General features: G+C 41.0%; 1 protein-coding gene across 2 annotated transcripts in view; it reads right to left on the bottom strand.

Annotated features, from left to right (window-relative positions):
• Window positions 1–17,526, bottom strand: part of lrp2a (low density lipoprotein receptor-related protein 2a) — a 54,662-nt gene that overhangs the window by 5,827 nt on the left and 31,309 nt on the right. For both annotated transcript variants that reach the window (XM_023153013.3, XM_012920901.3), the window contains 24 exons: window positions 16,432–16,551; window positions 15,712–15,843; window positions 14,166–14,367; window positions 13,791–14,086; window positions 11,712–12,378; window positions 10,456–10,626; window positions 10,148–10,371; window positions 9,865–10,042; window positions 9,107–9,303; window positions 8,766–9,011; window positions 8,489–8,617; window positions 6,959–7,078; window positions 5,041–5,157; window positions 4,379–4,495; window positions 4,064–4,201; window positions 3,787–3,909; window positions 3,561–3,689; window positions 2,629–2,760; window positions 2,395–2,526; window positions 2,167–2,310; window positions 1,921–2,086; window positions 1,713–1,841; window positions 1,397–1,620; window positions 1,121–1,300 (listed from right to left, as the gene is read on the bottom strand). In XM_023153013.3, the coding sequence (XP_023008781.1) occupies window positions 1,121–1,300; window positions 1,397–1,620; window positions 1,713–1,841; window positions 1,921–2,086; window positions 2,167–2,310; window positions 2,395–2,526; window positions 2,629–2,760; window positions 3,561–3,689; window positions 3,787–3,909; window positions 4,064–4,201; window positions 4,379–4,495; window positions 5,041–5,157; window positions 6,959–7,078; window positions 8,489–8,617; window positions 8,766–9,011; window positions 9,107–9,303; window positions 9,865–10,042; window positions 10,148–10,371; window positions 10,456–10,626; window positions 11,712–12,378; window positions 13,791–14,086; window positions 14,166–14,367; window positions 15,712–15,843; window positions 16,432–16,551 (4,413 nt within the window). The remainder of the gene's footprint in view (window positions 1–1,120; window positions 1,301–1,396; window positions 1,621–1,712; window positions 1,842–1,920; window positions 2,087–2,166; window positions 2,311–2,394; window positions 2,527–2,628; window positions 2,761–3,560; window positions 3,690–3,786; window positions 3,910–4,063; window positions 4,202–4,378; window positions 4,496–5,040; window positions 5,158–6,958; window positions 7,079–8,488; window positions 8,618–8,765; window positions 9,012–9,106; window positions 9,304–9,864; window positions 10,043–10,147; window positions 10,372–10,455; window positions 10,627–11,711; window positions 12,379–13,790; window positions 14,087–14,165; window positions 14,368–15,711; window positions 15,844–16,431; window positions 16,552–17,526) is intronic.

Raw genomic sequence — 17,526 nt, 5'->3', positions numbered from 1 at the left:
ACCCTAATTTACGAATAAATTCTTTACAAATCCTACCATGTGAATTCATGGATTTTTTTTTCACATTCTGTCTCTCACAGTTGAAGTGTACCTCTGGTGCAAATTACTGACCTCTGTCATCATTTTAAGTGGGGGAACTTGCACAATCGGTGGCTGACTAAATACTTTTTTGCCCCACTGTAGATTAGACAGAAAAGTGGGGAGCGATCATGTGGGGGATAACACGCGCTGCAATACTGCCACACCCGAAAGCCATTGCCTGCTGTTTCTTAGTTGTTATAGGCGGGTCGCCAGCTAATGCAGGTCACCTGTGTCTTGCAGGCTATAAAAGCTGGCCCAGATAAACTTATTGGTGATCGTTATGTCTTGGTTTGATTATGTTTAATAAATGATTTTATATTTAAGTCAACTTCTTGTGCAGACTCCTTCCTGGCCACCTACTCTGATCCAGTTTGTGACAAATGGGAGCTCATTCAGGATCTTTACATTGTGACTAATATCTTAGGGATATCCACGTAAGATAATAGTTGGTTACTTTAGTTTATTTATTCTGTGGTTAATGTAGGAAGAGAGCAGTAAAAGGTTCTATCTCAAATTTAAATCCAGGCCACTGAAGCATTAAAGCATGTGCTAACATACTTAGCCAGGTGAGCCAAGCTAGCACCCAGCCCTACGTGCTTATTGTGTAGCTTTGCATGATTCACAGTCAGAGTTGTGAGTTTAAGATTTGGGATATCCCCCCTGATGTCCTTTAGATACGGTAATATCTTCCACTCATAAAAATGTTTTTGTTCATAAGCGAAACATTTCTAGATGTAGAAAAAAAAATTACAACATTTAGAGTCTCTTGGAGTTTTTTTCATACTGTTTGAAATAGGTTTGAAATTCTGTTCAAAGAATGAATTAAAGAGAACTTAAACTATCAACGTTGAATCCAATAGTCTCTGAATGCCAACACTTCACTTAGACTAGTAAGTGAATGAAAGTAACCATGACTTATTTGGCATCAATAGTAAGTTGCATGTAATTACACTAACATTCTTAATATCCAACAGAAGAGTGAAACCTTTACAATTGTTACATAATTGACATGATATATATTAGATAAATGAGTTCTGACCTGACTGATTGTGTCGGTGCTCCTGGTAAATTCGGATTTGTGTCAGCCAAGGGTTTATGGTGAGAACTTTCACTTTGTTTCCTCTCCCGAACTTGTTTATCCTCCACACTTCACCTTTGTCTTTTGTTGTCCAGTACACATGTCCCTCAAAGACATCCAGACTGTAGGGATGTCCAATGTCTGGGAAAAATAAGAAAGAACACAAACTATAACTTACGCTGAATCTGTCAGGGTTTTATCTGTTTAAATGGTTTCCGCAGATATTAGTGCACTGACCTCCTGATATGACGATTCTCCTGTCTGTGCCATCAGGCTTCATGGATTCAATTATGTTTTCTTTGGAGTCACACCAATAAATTCTGTTTCCATTCAGATAGTCCACAGTCAAACCAGTAGGCCAGCCCAGGTCCTCCTCCTGTACCAACACCTGTCTGTGCTGACCGTCCATCCATGCGGACTCTATCCTGGGGTTCCTGCCCCAGTCTGTCCAGTACATCATCCTGTCCAGAAGCAATCACAGAAATAACCCATTTTTTCTCCAAACACTTTAAGCTTAAATCTTTATAAACAAATGTTGTATACATCCTCATACCCGAGTGATGGGTTCACAACAATGGCAGCTGGCTGGTTGAGATCAGTGTGGATTAACCACTTCCTGTACCGCCCATCAAGTTTAGCCACTTCAATTCGATTGGTCCCAGCATCCGTCCAGTAAATGTGCCTGTGAACAGTGATTTAAAAAACTGAGTAGAGATCATCATCTACAGCATAAAAGTAAAGCCTCATTCCTGATTAATTACCTGCCAACCCAGTCCACAGCGATACCATCAGGATTGGCAATGTAGCGCAGATTCAGGTCCACTTCTTTCACCGGGTTGTTGCCGTAATCATTGAATGTGGTCATATAGGCACGTTTGATAGAGCCAAACTGAGATCCCCGACCCAGAACTGTCCAGTACACAATACCTGCACACCAGAGGAAGACCTATTTTACTCATATACCCTGCATGCCACAATATTTTAAAGCTATACTGTAGCAGTCTTACTCAGGCCTTGACCATCTGGATCCCACAGGTAGTCTAAGGCTTGGATGTGCTCAGTGTTGTCTACATAGTCTGAATACTGCTCAGAGGACAGGTTATACCGACGAATGCGAACGTTGTCTGGCAAAAGCATCACTGGTGGGTTTCCTATACAGACAGTGAGGTGTTGTAAGTGAGGTTGGGAATCATAAGAATTAAACTAAAAGGTTTATAAAGAGCATTATCCTTTACCTTGAGCAGCACACTCAGTCCCATGGGGCTCGCCAAAAGAAAGAAAGCCGTCAGCACAGAAACACTCATAGCTGCCCTTTGTGTTTTTGCAGTCCTGTGGACACGTCCCATACACCTCACACTCATTCACATCTGAAGAACAACAAAAGACAACACAAACTGAATGCTATAAAACACGTCTGTGGGAGTGTAACTAGTTTTAATACACCACTGACTAACGTGTGTGTTGTTTACCTTCACAGTTGTGTCTTTCTGTTGATTTGGGCTTATATCCAGGTCTGCAGGAGCAGAGGAACCCTCCTCCTGTCAGGTCTGTACAGTTGTGTTCACAGATGTTGGCACTGCATGAGTGCCCACTGGTTTGGTCTGAGAAAAGTGGATTTAATGAAAACATGCTCTGAATGTAAAGCTGGACACTCACAAATGTTAACTGCGTGTTAACCATTATATCATGCAGTCACTTTTTCTTACCAAGTCAAGAAAAGTGAAGTTAAAATATGTATTCTGTCACAGTCCCAGAGTTTGGGGTTTGATTTCTACATTTTCTTTTTCTAGTAGTACGTTGTCATTTTTGGGATTCAGCATTTGGATTCATGTTCCCACTGTTTTTGTAGTGTGATGAGCTTCAGTTTTATAGTCTAAGTTCTACTTCTTGTCTGGTTTTATGGAGCTGTGGATGGCTGATCTTTGATTTACTTACTTTTCTGACTTGCGTTACTTCTCATCTCCGCTTTCCTTTTTGGCCCATTCTGTTTAAATAGTCTTGCCTCCCTCTTTGTCCTTATGACATAATTTTTCTACCTTCTCCACTTTTTCCATTTTATGTTCAGTCATGTTTCTTTCAGCTATGTTTACTTCTATGTTCTGGAGTGTTTAGTGGAGGTTTCAGACTTTGTACTTTCCCAAGTAAAGCGCTACATTTTGTTGTGAGGTCAGCCTGTAGTGTCCTGCATCTGGATCAGTCTGTTTGCCTACACTGTTCAACAGCCCCCAGACTACAATGAGAAATCAGACAGCTTCTGCTACAGATATATTTATATGTTGAATCTGTTTACACATACGGTACTGGATTAAGTCAGTTTAGATTAGAAATTTAAGGGGTCTTTTTGTACTTATTTATCCACTCTGACTCTGTTATTAATTTGCTCTTTGCTGATATTACTTACGACAGCCAAGTTCATCAGATTGATCTCCACAGTCGTCATAATCGTCACAGGCGTACTGAAGAGGGATACACTGTCCGTTACTGCATTTGTACTCATCATCTGTACAAGGTCCATGCGTTGGCTTTTGACCTAAAAGAGGAGAAACATGGTGATTCTCAACAGAAGCTGTAAAGATATTCAGCTCTGTTCAAGTATAGTAGTAAAGAGTAAAAAAATGTGTACTTACAGTTTTCCTGCCTCTCATCAGAGCCGTCACCGCAGTCATCGACTGAGTTACACAGCTCGTGGCTGTAGATGCAGCGGTTATTGTCACAGTGAAAACGAAATGGAGCCTCACATTGGATGTCCACTGTGGACGAACAGAGTAAACCTACTTTAGCAGATTCAACCATTCAAATGAGCAGCACGCTGTACAAAAAAGTGTACACGAGTTAGCGTGCTGTTAGATTTGGCTTTGTGTGCGGTGGACTTGAGGGACTGTGGGTGTTTTAATAACTTCTTACAGCAGAGATGAAGCTCCTCGTCTGAGTTGTCTCCGCAGTCATTGTCTCCATCACATTTCCAGTGAGGCGGGACACAAATGTGGTTCTTGCATTCAAACATGAATTGGGGGCAGTATGTGCCATTGGGATAGCGGGTTGCTGAAAGTCAGAAGCAGTCTATTAAACTAAATCTGTGACTTTCACACAAGAAAATCAATAACCAAACTCACAATCATCTCTCCTAATGACGCCTCAACAATCAGGAAGCAAATATAAAGAATCCAGTTATGTTATCAAAGAGTGGACACAGAAAACCAAATGATGAGAGACACTCACGGCATGACGTCTCATCCGTGTAGTCCAGACAATCAGCATTCCCATCGCATTTGAAACGTTCGGCGATACAGTGTCCACTGCCGCACTGGAAGTAGCCAGGATGACAGGTCCGCAACTCTGCAAATAGGGAATAGCATAGTCAGGTGACAACAGCTAAACTGCATATAGCAGGTTCATCAGCTACACAGTTTCTAGACTGATCAACCTCATAGTTAACCTACAGGTTACATCTACAAACAGCCTTAAATGATTAGTCAAATTATAAAGCTCAGCCTTAATGATGCAGTTACAATGCATAACCTAAATGTGTGGATGAGGCAAAAACAGTGGCATTAGGTCCTGAATTTAAAACACTTAATACTTATTAGTTAATGTGTATTTGAGACATTTTACGAGTTTTTAAGGAACCCCTGACAACCTTTTATTTCACACATATATTCATCAAGAATAAGTTTCTAAAGCAACGACCCGTCTGTCCAACGCTCACTGTAGAAACTCTCATTTGTAGCAGACTGAATAAACTCTTTTTGAAAAACGGACTGTTGGTGGTCCTGTCTGTCTGTGCTTCAAAACTGAAGGTTTTATTGCTTCTTTGTTTAGTGCGGCCCTCTGTTACTCACAAACAGGCCGACCCTGAGCCAAAACAAAGAGCCTCCACTTACCACAGTCCCTTTCATCCGAGTTGTCCTCGCAGTCGTTGTCATGGTCACAGACCCAACGGTCGGGAATGCAGCGCAGATTATCGCAGCGATACTCGCTCTCCGTGCATGCGCGTGGTGCTGGGAGAAAACATGGAAACACAAATTAAACAAGGTGGAATCCAAGAAATGCACAAATATGACTTCTGAGAGAAAATGATGAAAACTACATCAGAGGCTCTTATGTATGTCGCAAACTTTTCAACATAAAATGTTTAATGTATGATTTGCTTCCATATCCAAATATTAAATACTGGATCTTATGTTAACTACAGAAGTACACGCACACATTACTCTGCACTGAGCTCATGAGTTCAAGAAGACAAACTCTCTTGGCGTGGGCAACCAGCACAGCAACACTGTGCTGCTCTGATTAAACACCATTGCTTCCCCTTTGAGTAGCAACATTATCCCTGTTACCTGGCATATTCTCAGACATGTTTAAATTCTTCAGGGCAAAAGGTGACAGACTCCTTCACTCCCTCTTTCTCAAACACTGAGGACAGCCTGTTTCTCCAGCAGTTGATAAGACTTCCTCTCTCACCGCTCCGCTGTCGGCAGAAGTCTCGAGCCTCTTACGAAAACCTCCCCAAATGTCTGAATAAATGATAGCGAGGCTATTCTTTGGGATCAACATCCTGCTTTTATTTGCGCTACACTAAAACCCCACAATAAAAATAGTTAAAGAGACAGCTGTCGGAACAGCCGACACCAAAACACAACCAAACCGCTTTCACACATGAAGTCTGGACAGTTTGGCGGGAAATGTCACGCACATATCAGGAGATCTATTTTCTCACTGTTTACTTGGACTGTGCCATGTCAAAACATCTACGATGGTACTGATGTACATTTTTCTGTGATATAAAAGTGACAGCATAACTTCACTTTCAATGACACAAGCTAAGAGATGTCTGACAGCGAGAGCCACCCGCCAGCATCCAATGACCTAAAAGGGGAGCTACTTCAACAACCTCCAGCTTATCACAATACTTTGTGAAATATGTTAGAAAATTGTTCCTGCTAAAGGTGGAAACAATAAACTTGTTTTACTACTTGAGGAAAAATACCTCGTCATTACTATTGCACTATAACGCTGCTGCCGTTGGCACCTCGTTTTAATAGATTTACACTTCAAATTAGGTGGCGTGGCATCATTCAGAGCAGCTTACGGAAAAGGATGGAACTTTGTTTTGCTTTTATTTGTCAGGGATCATGCACATTACTGATCTAAAAAACAAACAAACATGCCTTGTACCTGATTTAGCTATTAGCTTGGCCTAGAGCAGATGCACACAACAACAAAAAATAATCTTTACTTTATTTTTAAACATTTTTTATACATGAAATCTCTTTGTTTATTTCTTTTGGCTCCTGAAGCTTCTTATTGATATCAGCTATAAGTGCATTGCATTGCATTTCCAAGCAACAACCTAACAACTGACTAAATTATGTAGCAGTTATCAGAAGTATCATATCACTTCAATTTAATGACAACAATAATTCATTTCAGTTATTGTTTTATATCCACAGAAGTTGAATTATTCATGATTATAAACCACAGCCCTCTTTGCTTGTGTATGTGCATCCCAATAACCAGACTATCCCATTAAAATATAAGTACAGTATAAAAATCCAGATTAAAGGTTATTAAAAAGTGCTGCATTTAAATAATGCTGACTTTTTTTCTACGTGATGAAAAAAAAATCTACATATCTTTTCCTGTACCATTGTCAACATCCTTTGTCCAATATATCCACTGTCTGTCCTCAGCACATCTCTAAACCGTCTCTCTTTGTCTCCAAACCACTCAAACTGAACGTGATCTGATATTTTTAGAAATAGTTCAAAGTGTTTATCTGTGAGGGCCAAGGTGACTCACTGCAGCTGCGCTCGTCTGAACTGTCCCCACAGTCGTCGTCCCCATCACACCTCCATCTCAGTGGGATACAGCGGTGGTTGTCACAGCGAAAGTCTCCGTTAGGATCACAGCTCAGTTCATCTGAAGAGAAGACCAGGGCGCTTTAAAGCAATAATGGCTGTTATACACCAATATTTTTTTTTAAAACTCAAAACAATTGGCTTAACTTTTTCAAACCTCCAGTAGAGGTACAAAAGACTTGTAGAAGCAAGCACAAGAAAACATCTACTACTGTATTTTTATATAGGGATAGTAGAATTTTTTTAAACTAAAATACACTAAAGTATTATCGTATTTAAAATATTTATACAGACAGGATATTTAAAAAAAAATCTACTAAATACATTACAGTGTGACAAATTTGTCCTGAAATGTCAATTAAAACTTTAAAAACACAAATATAAATTTGCTGTCAGTATACAGCATACATTACATTAGACACGCGTATTTAAACTAATTGCAAATAAGAAACAGTAAACTGAGTGCATTCTTTGTTTAGCATTATTTATTATAAACGTTCTCCGGCACTAGCCTGTCACTATGTCGGCACCAGTCTATGATGTATTAACCATTAAAGTATTCTCACTGTTGAGAAAATCTTATGTGCAGCAGTAAGAGATGAGAAAATATGAGGCTTTATCAGCAGGCACACTGAATTTCTAGACATTTAGGTAATGATAAAATGTCAGTTTGAAATAAAAGAGATCTTTCTTTTTAATTAAACTGCAAAGTGGTAGAAGGAGGGGAGCAGCCTGCCAAAGACAGATGGGTGACCTCTATCCATGCCAGTGTATGTCTGTGGAGGATAAGGCTGCAGGAGATGAGAAGCACAGAAGGGAGAGGAGTGCAGCAGAGCTGGTCTGAGCCATCGCTACCACACAGTGCTGGGGGTCAAAGATAGCGCGGTGTTAGCTAGTCCTGCCCTCTTAGCCCCTCCACCTGGCCCATCTGGTACATTCTTACAGAAAGATTAGCACAGATCTCCACTCCTGCGCAGGCATGGCACTAATGGAGTGAGGGCCTCTGATAAGAGACGGGAGGGCCGCGGCGAGTGTGTTTGGATCGTAGCAAGTACAAAGAGCCTTGTGTGAACCCTGCCCCCACGCAAGGACAGAGCACCAACACACACATATGAGCACGTACAAGTGGACTCAAACCAGTGGACAGCTCATAAATCTGCCGTGCTCCCTGGGAGAGGTAAAAGGTGGGGGAGGGTAAGTGGTGAGATGCTCTCCATCAGCATCAGCACCTCCCACTATCACACCGTGTAATGTTCCACAGGAGGCTGAGGCGTTGGCTAATTGCCCTTCACTCGCTCCTTCAGCTAATTTCTTGTTTTGAATCTATTTTGAAATCCCTAAAAAATCTTACCTTGGATGTAAAAAAAGAAACATCAGGCAGTAACGCTTTAAACGAAGGCATGAAGTGTGTGTTTAAGAAAAACACAACATTTTCAGATTGCTGCCGCTACAAAACTGGACTAAAACTCACCACAGCCCTGTTCATCACTGTTGTCTCTGCAGTCATTGTGGCCGTTGCAAACAGACCAAAGCGGCACGCAGCGGTAGTTCGTCCTGCAGGCAAACTCTGTATGGTTGTCACATCGATATCCTGGTCCCACTTTGGAGAAAACAGTTCAATAATTAATATATTTTTTTAAATACTAATATCTATGGATACTTAACTTATTTTAAAGGGTAACATTTCTATAAAATTATTACAGATTTAAGTTCTTTAATGTTTAGTTGATATGCTGTAATTTACTTACTGCATTCTTCCAGCGGTTCGTCAGAATTGTCACCACAATCATCATCTACATCACATTTCCAGCTCTGTGGGATGCAGCGTCCGTTGCGGCACTTAAACTGTCCAGGGCGACAGGTCCTGGAGGAGCAGTGTGCAGGGTCCTCATCGGACTGATCGCCACAGTCGTCCTCACCATCACACTGCCACGACTCAGGGATGCAGCGCTTGTTTGCACACTGCCACTGGTGTGACTCACACATGTGTGTAGCTACAAAGTATACAAATGTGTACTTTTAAAATCATTAGGACATGGGAAGCAGGTAGGAAGACATAAAAGCCTCAAAAAATGAATAAAAAACCTACCACAGAGCACAGCGTCTTCATCTGATCCGTCGTGACAGTCCTGGTTGGCGTTACACAAAAAGTGCGGACTGGTGCAGTTTCCATCGTTGCACTGAAACTGACCAAGCCTGCAGTGTCGAGACGGACAGGTGGAGGGCTCGTCTGAGCCGTCCCTGCAGTCCGCCTGACCATCGCATTTCCACCAAATAGGAATGCACCTGTTGAAGCAGAAGTGAGCATTATGTAAAGCTTTAAACTGCTTACTTATCCCATGTGTTGAATAACAAAGTCCAGTCCTTTACCCATTCAAATGTATTGAATTTCCTACATATAGACTCTGATTTTGAGGAAGGCTGAAAAAATACATCTCCAAACTTTCACATTTTCAAATACAAGGGCAGCTATATAAATACACAAAACCTCGGCAAAAGTATTTAAGACCTGTGAGCATGTATTTTACACAAACACTAGGTGGCACTATTCTTCAAAGGCAGTCTTAAAAAAGTGAATGTATTCAAGTTTTTGAACTGGTGGATGAGAAACTGGAAAGATGAAGAATTTTGGGGAGAATCCCCCAAAAAAGAATAAAAATGCATAAAGTCATATGAAGGCTGTAAGCAGCAGGGACATTTTTGGGTAAAAACATGGTTATAAATAATCTTGTCCTCCCTATTTCCAATAATGTATCACAGTCAATTCAAAAATTATATTTAAAAAATGTAGCAAATAATAAAAAAAGACCAGAAAACATGCCAAAGATTAAAGAAGCTTTAACAAACCGTTCATTGTTAGCACATCTGTATTGGGTGCTGGTGCACATGGGAAGGCATCGGGTCACACCTCCTATTTGAATTGTCAGGAAATGGTCTGGGCACTCACAGGTGTGTTCTCGCCCCCCGTGACGGATCAAGCACAGGTGTGAACAGCCTCCATTGTTCACCGCACAGGGGTTGTTTACTGTTAGAGGAAGAGCAACACTCATTAAAACACTTTGGTCTCTAGAAAAACAGAGACCAGGTACGGTTTAGTCCTTGGTGAATACCTGCAACAGGATTCACTCACCAATAGGCTGCCTGTAAGGATGGTACACGTGGATGTCAAATGGTCTGTGTGTGGTGTTAACAAGTACTTGACGGCCGGAGCCGTCGTATTTGTTGCCTTTCTCCACCGTGCGTGTGTTCCAGTCAGTCCAATATACAGTGTCCTCAAACACAGTCAGGGCAAACGGGTGAGGCAAGTCTCCGTCGTACACCGTGTGTCTGTGCTGACCATCCAAGTCAGAGTATCTGACAGAAGAAATACATTCACAGAGTTACTGGCTTCCTCTTACGGCAGGGTAAAAGAATCTGCCTGTTTTCAGGTGCACTTACTCAATGTAGTTGAGGTGAGCATCGGACCAGTAGAGCCTGTCGTTTGTGTAGTCGATTGTAATACCGTTGGGCCACTCGATCTTTGTGGTGATGATGGCCGATTTGTTGGTTCCATCCATTCCAACACGACCTATAAAGGCTTTGTCACCCCAGTCTGTCCAGTACACAAATCTATCAGGGGGATAAGACATATACATTATTTAACCTCTTGAGGCCCTACATACCTTGTATATAATGTTTTGCACTTTGCCAAAAAATGTAGACTGTTTTGTGTTGTGCTGTAAAATGACCCCACTACCCCGACGTGAAGCTGTATTTTAAACAAGCAAAACAAAAAAACAAAGGATGTAACAACTATATAACCAGGTACGAACTTCTTGTTCAAAACAGAAGCTGAATTTATAGACTTATAAAGTGCAACTAATCACAAATAGCTAGCTGAAATTAAAAATACAACCCAAGCAAAAGCTCAGGTTGCAGGAAGTCAGGGAAATACCCGCTTAGCATTGAGAGTAAGTGTTTTAACCGCAATTGATGGTTATTTAAGTGCTGTGCTACATGTTTTGGCAGCAGGATAACAATGAAACAATAAATGATAATTAAAAGCAACAATAATATTAAGATACAAATAAAACATTTCAAAAAATTCTACAGTTTGGGGATTACTTAATGTTTTCCAGGTACCACAATAACAGTTATTTGCTTACTGAATGCTTCTAATCAGATCACTAATATCTACACTGTGAAAACTTTGGACATGAGTAATCTGGTCCTTGTTACACATCAAAACTAAAGGTAGAGTCTTCAGATAGTATAATTAAAATCAATAAATTCTGATAAATTGCCTCTGGCTTTACACAAAAACAAAAGGTTGTCCACATTTGTGAACAAAGGTGCAAGGAACAAAGTCTTTATAATTTTAAGTGGGCTTGAAAAGAGAAGATCTTCAGTTTTGCTTATAATTTTTTTTTTTTTAAATCTGTAAAAACACACCAGAACTTTGTCTGCTTCTATACTAAGCATAGTGAAAAGAGCCTTAATGGAGACATATGAGGGAAAGTAAGAGGGAAAAAATTTAATAAATTTCTTTAATTTGTTAAGTTTACTGATATTTCAGAAAATCTGCCAACATGGGTTTGGGCCTGAATCAGAATGACCCTTTAGAGTGTGACACGTCAATAAGCATAAATCTGTACCAGATGATTATTTCTGACCATCTGATAAGCAAACATATTTATTATATTTGGATTCCTCACCCATATTTGGGATGCAACACAACGCCTCTGGGGTTTTCAAAGCAGTAGGTGTTATTGGCATCCACGCAGTGTTCGGCTAGTTTCTTGACAAAGCGGCCATCCAGTTCAGACACTTTGAGACAATCCAGGAAGCTGTCCACCCAGTACAGTTTCCTGGCTACCCAGTCAACTGCGAGGCCCTCCCCATGCAGAACTCCATTAACCACCACCTCTCTGTTACTGCCATTGTTATGCATCCTTTCTATCACTCTGTGGCTCACATCAATCCAATAGAGACGCTTGTCGACGCGATCAAAGTCCGTGGCCACCACACTGGTCAGACCCTGCAGAATGAGAGAATAGGCCACCCCATCTGTTGACAGATTCCTCAGGTAGTAGCGGTTGCTGAAGATCAGGTACGGTGAAATGTTGCTGTTCTGACGGCAGCTGCGCCCATCCGGCTCTCTGAGGAAACCTGGAGCACACTTGCACATGTGGGAACCAACTGTGTTTTCACACAGTTGACTGCACACGCTGGGGGTCTCTGTACACTCGTCGACATCGTCGCACGTTTTGCCGTCAGACATGAGGCGGTAGCCAGGACGACAGGTGCATATAAAGCTAGTAGGTGTGTCGGTGCAATTGTGATCGCAGTGGTGAATGGATGGGTCTGTGCACTCATTGATACCTACAGTTAGAGAAGTAAAAGAGCCCAAAAATTAAAGTAATAAAAAAAAACATTTAACCTTTTAACTTGCTATTAATAAACAATTACCAATTACTATATTATAGTGCTAGATCTATAATCAGTTTGCTAAATTAACATTCTTGGATGTATTTGTTTGTTACAGATAAGTGTAACAATTTTGCAAAAGTGGATACAAGAGGAAGAATTTGCATATTTGTCTCTCTGAAGCTATTCATTTGAAAAATCCTATAGATATAGAATCATCATTTCTATATTAAGAAACAGTTGTTTTACTCCAGAACTTCAGCCACTGGATACATTTAGAACTTCTTCAGATCTTCTTTACTCCAAGTAAAACAAAATAACTGCAATGACGCAATTACCCTTTTGCCACCATAACACTTACAACTATGCTTGAACATTTAACTTTCATCCAGTGACTGTCATTCAAACTCAAAGTCAAATCTCATTTACACTCGGCTCATGTTTGCACACCCTGTCCTCAATTTTTATTATTATTATCATTATTATTATTATGGTAACAGGCATACATTAAGAGTCAGATAACTGTGTGTCACACAACCAGGTCCTTTAGAATCACCAACTGACCTGATAAGCAGGTCTTTGGACAGGTTCAGACCAGGCGGCTGATACACTGCTGTGCTTTTAAGCCGTTTGCTAGATTGGCTACCTCGTGTAACTACTCTAACTACACTATCAAGTACTTAAGGTTGGGTTGGTAAGTGTTCTCTGTGTTCTCTTTTAGTTTAGTCTATGATATGGACTCATACAACGCTTTTTTTTTTTTATTCAAAGCACTTTTCAATGTACACATTTTTAACACTCACACACATGCAAACCTGGACAGATACATCGTGGGATACTTGGGATACTCTTCCCCAAGGATGCTTCAACATACAGATGCAAGAGGTGAGGACTGAACCACGAACCTTCTGAATAGTCAACAGCCCTCTCTAAATCCAAGCCTAGGTAAGAATTGTGCAACCAGCAAGGAGTGTAAAATGTCTATAAGTGTGGCTGAACAAATAGTATGACTTCTCTATAACTGAACATGTATGATTTCACACTAGTACAATTCAAAAAGGCAAGTCTAGTTTATATAAATATGTTTTCTTGCCTTTCCCAACAGCCAGATTGAAAATGGCTGCCGTCTTGTGTTTTTGAAAGACTAATGAGGTTTATCAAAGGAGATAATCATAAAAGAGTTTACATACCATATTTGGTGCTTGTATGCACCTGTGAACAATTTCCCTGTAATGTTAAATTATCTGAGGCTCTATTGTTTTACAAAGGTAGGAAAGCTTCAGTTGAGTCTGTTGCTGAGCATTCTTCTCAGTGAGGCTCACATCTCATCAGAGCGAGGAAATGCTGTCAAAATACTTTTCACTCACCGCATCCTTTCTCGTCGCTGTTGTCAGAGCAGTCATCACTCCTGTCACACACCTGGCTCAAGGAGATACAGTGACCATTCTCACATTTGAACTCCCCCGGGGGGCAGGTGGGTGCTGGCGTGTGGCACATGTGCTCCAGCTCATCGGACTCATCCCCGCAGTCGTTGTCGCCGTCGCAGACAAAGTCACGTGACACACAGCGGCCGTTCTGGCAGGTGAACTGATGTTGCTGGCAAGGTTGGTACGTGCAGCCCTGCTCATCGCTGCTGTCTCCACAGTCGTTACGACGGTCGCACCTGATTTGAAGAGCAAAGAAAATGAACTCAAATTTCCAGTCAGACTCATCACAGATGATATCCCAGCGTTCCTTCTAACCTGTAAGAGCTGCGTATGCAGAGACCATTATTACAGGTGAACTCGTTGATGCCGCAGGACCTGCGCGTGCAGTTTTGACGCTCATCTAAAGCATCCGCACAGTCCGCATCGCCATCACACACCCAGTCACGGGGAATGCATTTCCTCTGAGGTGGCCTGTTGTTCACACATGTGAACTCTGCACTTGAACACGTTCGATTGGCTGAAAAAGACAAACAAAACAGGCAGGGGCTTTACAAGAAGTTAAATATTGAATGCGGTGACCCAGCGTCAACCTACATATTTTGTGAATCCAAAAACATTCCAAACTGTATTTCAAAACATGCGGCTATGACCACAAATTCTTTATCCGTCTCATGTGATCACTTCACATTGTTTGAAGTGAGTCTCCTACAGCGCTGAAGTCTTTAGCTTCAGGCATCTTATTTTTGGAGCGCATGTCGGTGAAATATAAGAATCTTGATCCACCTTGAGCCAGGAAGCCAAAGAAAGGAGACATGCACAAAGTAGCGAGTGAAGCAGGAGAAATTAGGAATGTCAGCTCCTTGGACTGGAGACCTTCTACAGGACACTTAGATGCTGGCAGCTCACTTCCATTGTCCCTACAAACAACACTCACCCAGTGGTGTGTACCTAAATCAGTATCCCGAATAACAACAGGAAGCAGGAGGGGGCAATCGAGAAGTGGTGGAGAACAAGAGGATGGTCTTCGAGGCGGGATGGGGCGGTAAAGAAGTGAGAAGACGTAGTAAAATAATTAAGCAGAATTACCAACTCGTGGCTTAATACCTCTGCAGTCAATAGGATTTGCTCTTTAACTGAGTCAACGGTGTAGGGACGAGCCTTCCATTTTCATTTTGAGTTATTGTGTAAAGTTATGTTCAATAGCGTGTGTTTTAAAGCATTACATCACACCAGAGTTGACCTTTAACCTCTTGGATATTAAATCTTATTTAATCATTTTATCTTGTTAAACATTTCTGTGAACTTTTGCTCGAGTGGCTGAGTGTGTCCCAAGATTTTTGTGATACTGTAGTTGGGTGAATATAAAGTCAGGTCCAAGATTTGGTTTTTTTAGATCGTGGTGACCTTTGACCTTTGAAAAGCAAATTTTAACTCTAACCACCAATTTTTCCAAATTTGTACCAAGTTGGACATTCTCTCAAGGCACTCGGGCAAGCTCACACTCGTGATCGTGGCAAAATTTAGTCGAGATTTCAGGTTATTATCTCATAATTTTACTCATGGATACCCAGTTGTTTTTTAACTGCTGGACAGCTGCCATAGTTACTAGTGCCAGTCTTCTTCTTCGTGTTCTTTTGGATGCTCCCTTTAGGGGCTGCCATAGTGAATCATCTGCCTCCAGGTGACCCTATCCGATTATTTCTCATTAGCTTATTGGATATAGCAAAGATGACCAACTGTCCTCAATGACCCATGCACGGACCAGCACTTGTATCCATGCTGGTTACAAACACAAAAAGGACAAATAGAAAAAAGAGTGAATGAAAAAGGGGGAAAGGATATAGGACTAAAGGACACATACCACAGTTATGTCTCTGATCTTCATCACTCATGTCACCACAATCATTGTCCCCATCACAGATCCAGGACGAGGCAATGCACCGGCCATCATCGCAGCGAAACTGGTCTGTGTTGCAGGTTCGGATCAATGTGGCTGCAGGCACAAATCACACACATTAAAATGTATATAATACACCAACATGAACACAGTGTGGCGACTTTATAACATATGCCAACTCGTTTCTATCCAATGTAAATGTTCACTCCCTGTTTTTTTATTTTTGTAATTGCCAATTATCTCAGGTACTTCCCCCATCTGCTTTTCCACTAATAAAGAAGGCACAATACAACACTGGCAAAGCTTTCAAAATAGTCATGGCAACTCCACATTCCCATGCATGGTGAGCTATCTAAACAAAAGCCAAAGTGAGGCTCTGTAACCCCTGGTGGACAAAAGGAGGGGGAGGTGCTGTTTGTCAGAGGACATTGAGGGGCGTCACCACACAGGAATGCAGCACACAATAGGAGGCCTGACTGACCACATCATCAACAAAGAAATACACCACTGACTTGCAGTCCCCGCTACATCACTCACGGAGCTCTCTCACACAGCACACAGATGCAGATTGGCGGAGAGGCATAAACACACAATAACAGAGCAGCTGATGACGGGGAAGGGGGCAGACACACAAAGCCAAAAGGCCCATTTTGGTGGTGAGAGAGTTTTTTTTGCAACACTCACTACAGGAGAGGGGTTCATCAGAGCCGTCACTGCAGTCAGCCCCTCCATCACAGTACCAGTGGGCGGGGATGCAGCGGCCACTCGAGCAACGGAACTCGCTCTGGGAACATGTGGATTGAGCTACGGAGAGGATGCAGAAAGTCATGAAATCTCTTTTTATTTCTAATATCATTCTGGCTCATAATGAATCTTTTTGAGGATTAATATACAGTATGCTGATTTGTAGAATCTGGGAGCTGAAAAGTAAAGATCAAATCATTATGTGACAACCTACTAGAATAATTACTTATTCATATTTTTTAAATTGTTTTCTCACATTGTATTACAGAAAAATGGTTGCAAATAAAAAACTTAAATATCTGAAAAACCAATAAGTGTCTGAAGTAACATTATGATGCCACTTGTACAATTTTGTGTCAAACAGCAAACCTACATAATATTCATTATCTAATTGCAGTACCTGAATTCTCTATCCGCTTCCTAGACCATACAGCCTTTTACCTCTTTAGGGTTGTAATAATGTAATACAATATGTCAGATGTTATTAAATCATTACGTTGCCTAGCAACCACCCAGCAACGAACTAAAATGACCCATTTTTAGCACATAAACAACATCTGCCTCTCCTATTTTTTATTTCATTCATTCTTTTCCTTTTCTTAATGTGATTAAATATATCATTTTGCCAACACCACAAACATGCCGATGGAAATGTACTAGTAATAAAAACACAGGAGAATAGCAGAATGAATGAATGAATGAATACATAACATAAAATCCCAATACATCAAATTATAGCTACGTACAATGTAACGCTCCACCTGTCCGGTCCAAGTCCATTTACTTATCCTTACAGAAACTGTGGGCTGGTACCAAAGTTTAAAATAACAATTTGCCTGATGGCACATGCTGACAATTATATTTCTTTAGGTTACTTATACTCACTCTTTTCTTCGTTGTGCCACGGGAAACAAAGGAACGTAATTATAAATGAATAAATGTTTTTTCACTTATTTTTCTTCATAAATTAAATAAATGTTATTAATAACACCCATGTCTTTTCTCCTACTTTGGCAGAGATTTTTAGCAACAGCA

The sequence above is a fragment of the Maylandia zebra genome, linkage group LG16 (assembly GCF_041146795.1).
Source record: "Maylandia zebra isolate NMK-2024a linkage group LG16, Mzebra_GT3a, whole genome shotgun sequence".
Lineage (NCBI taxonomy): Eukaryota > Metazoa > Chordata > Actinopteri > Cichliformes > Cichlidae > Maylandia > Maylandia zebra.
Note: the sequence above shows the minus strand (reverse complement) of the source record. Positions and strands in the feature narration are given on the sequence as shown.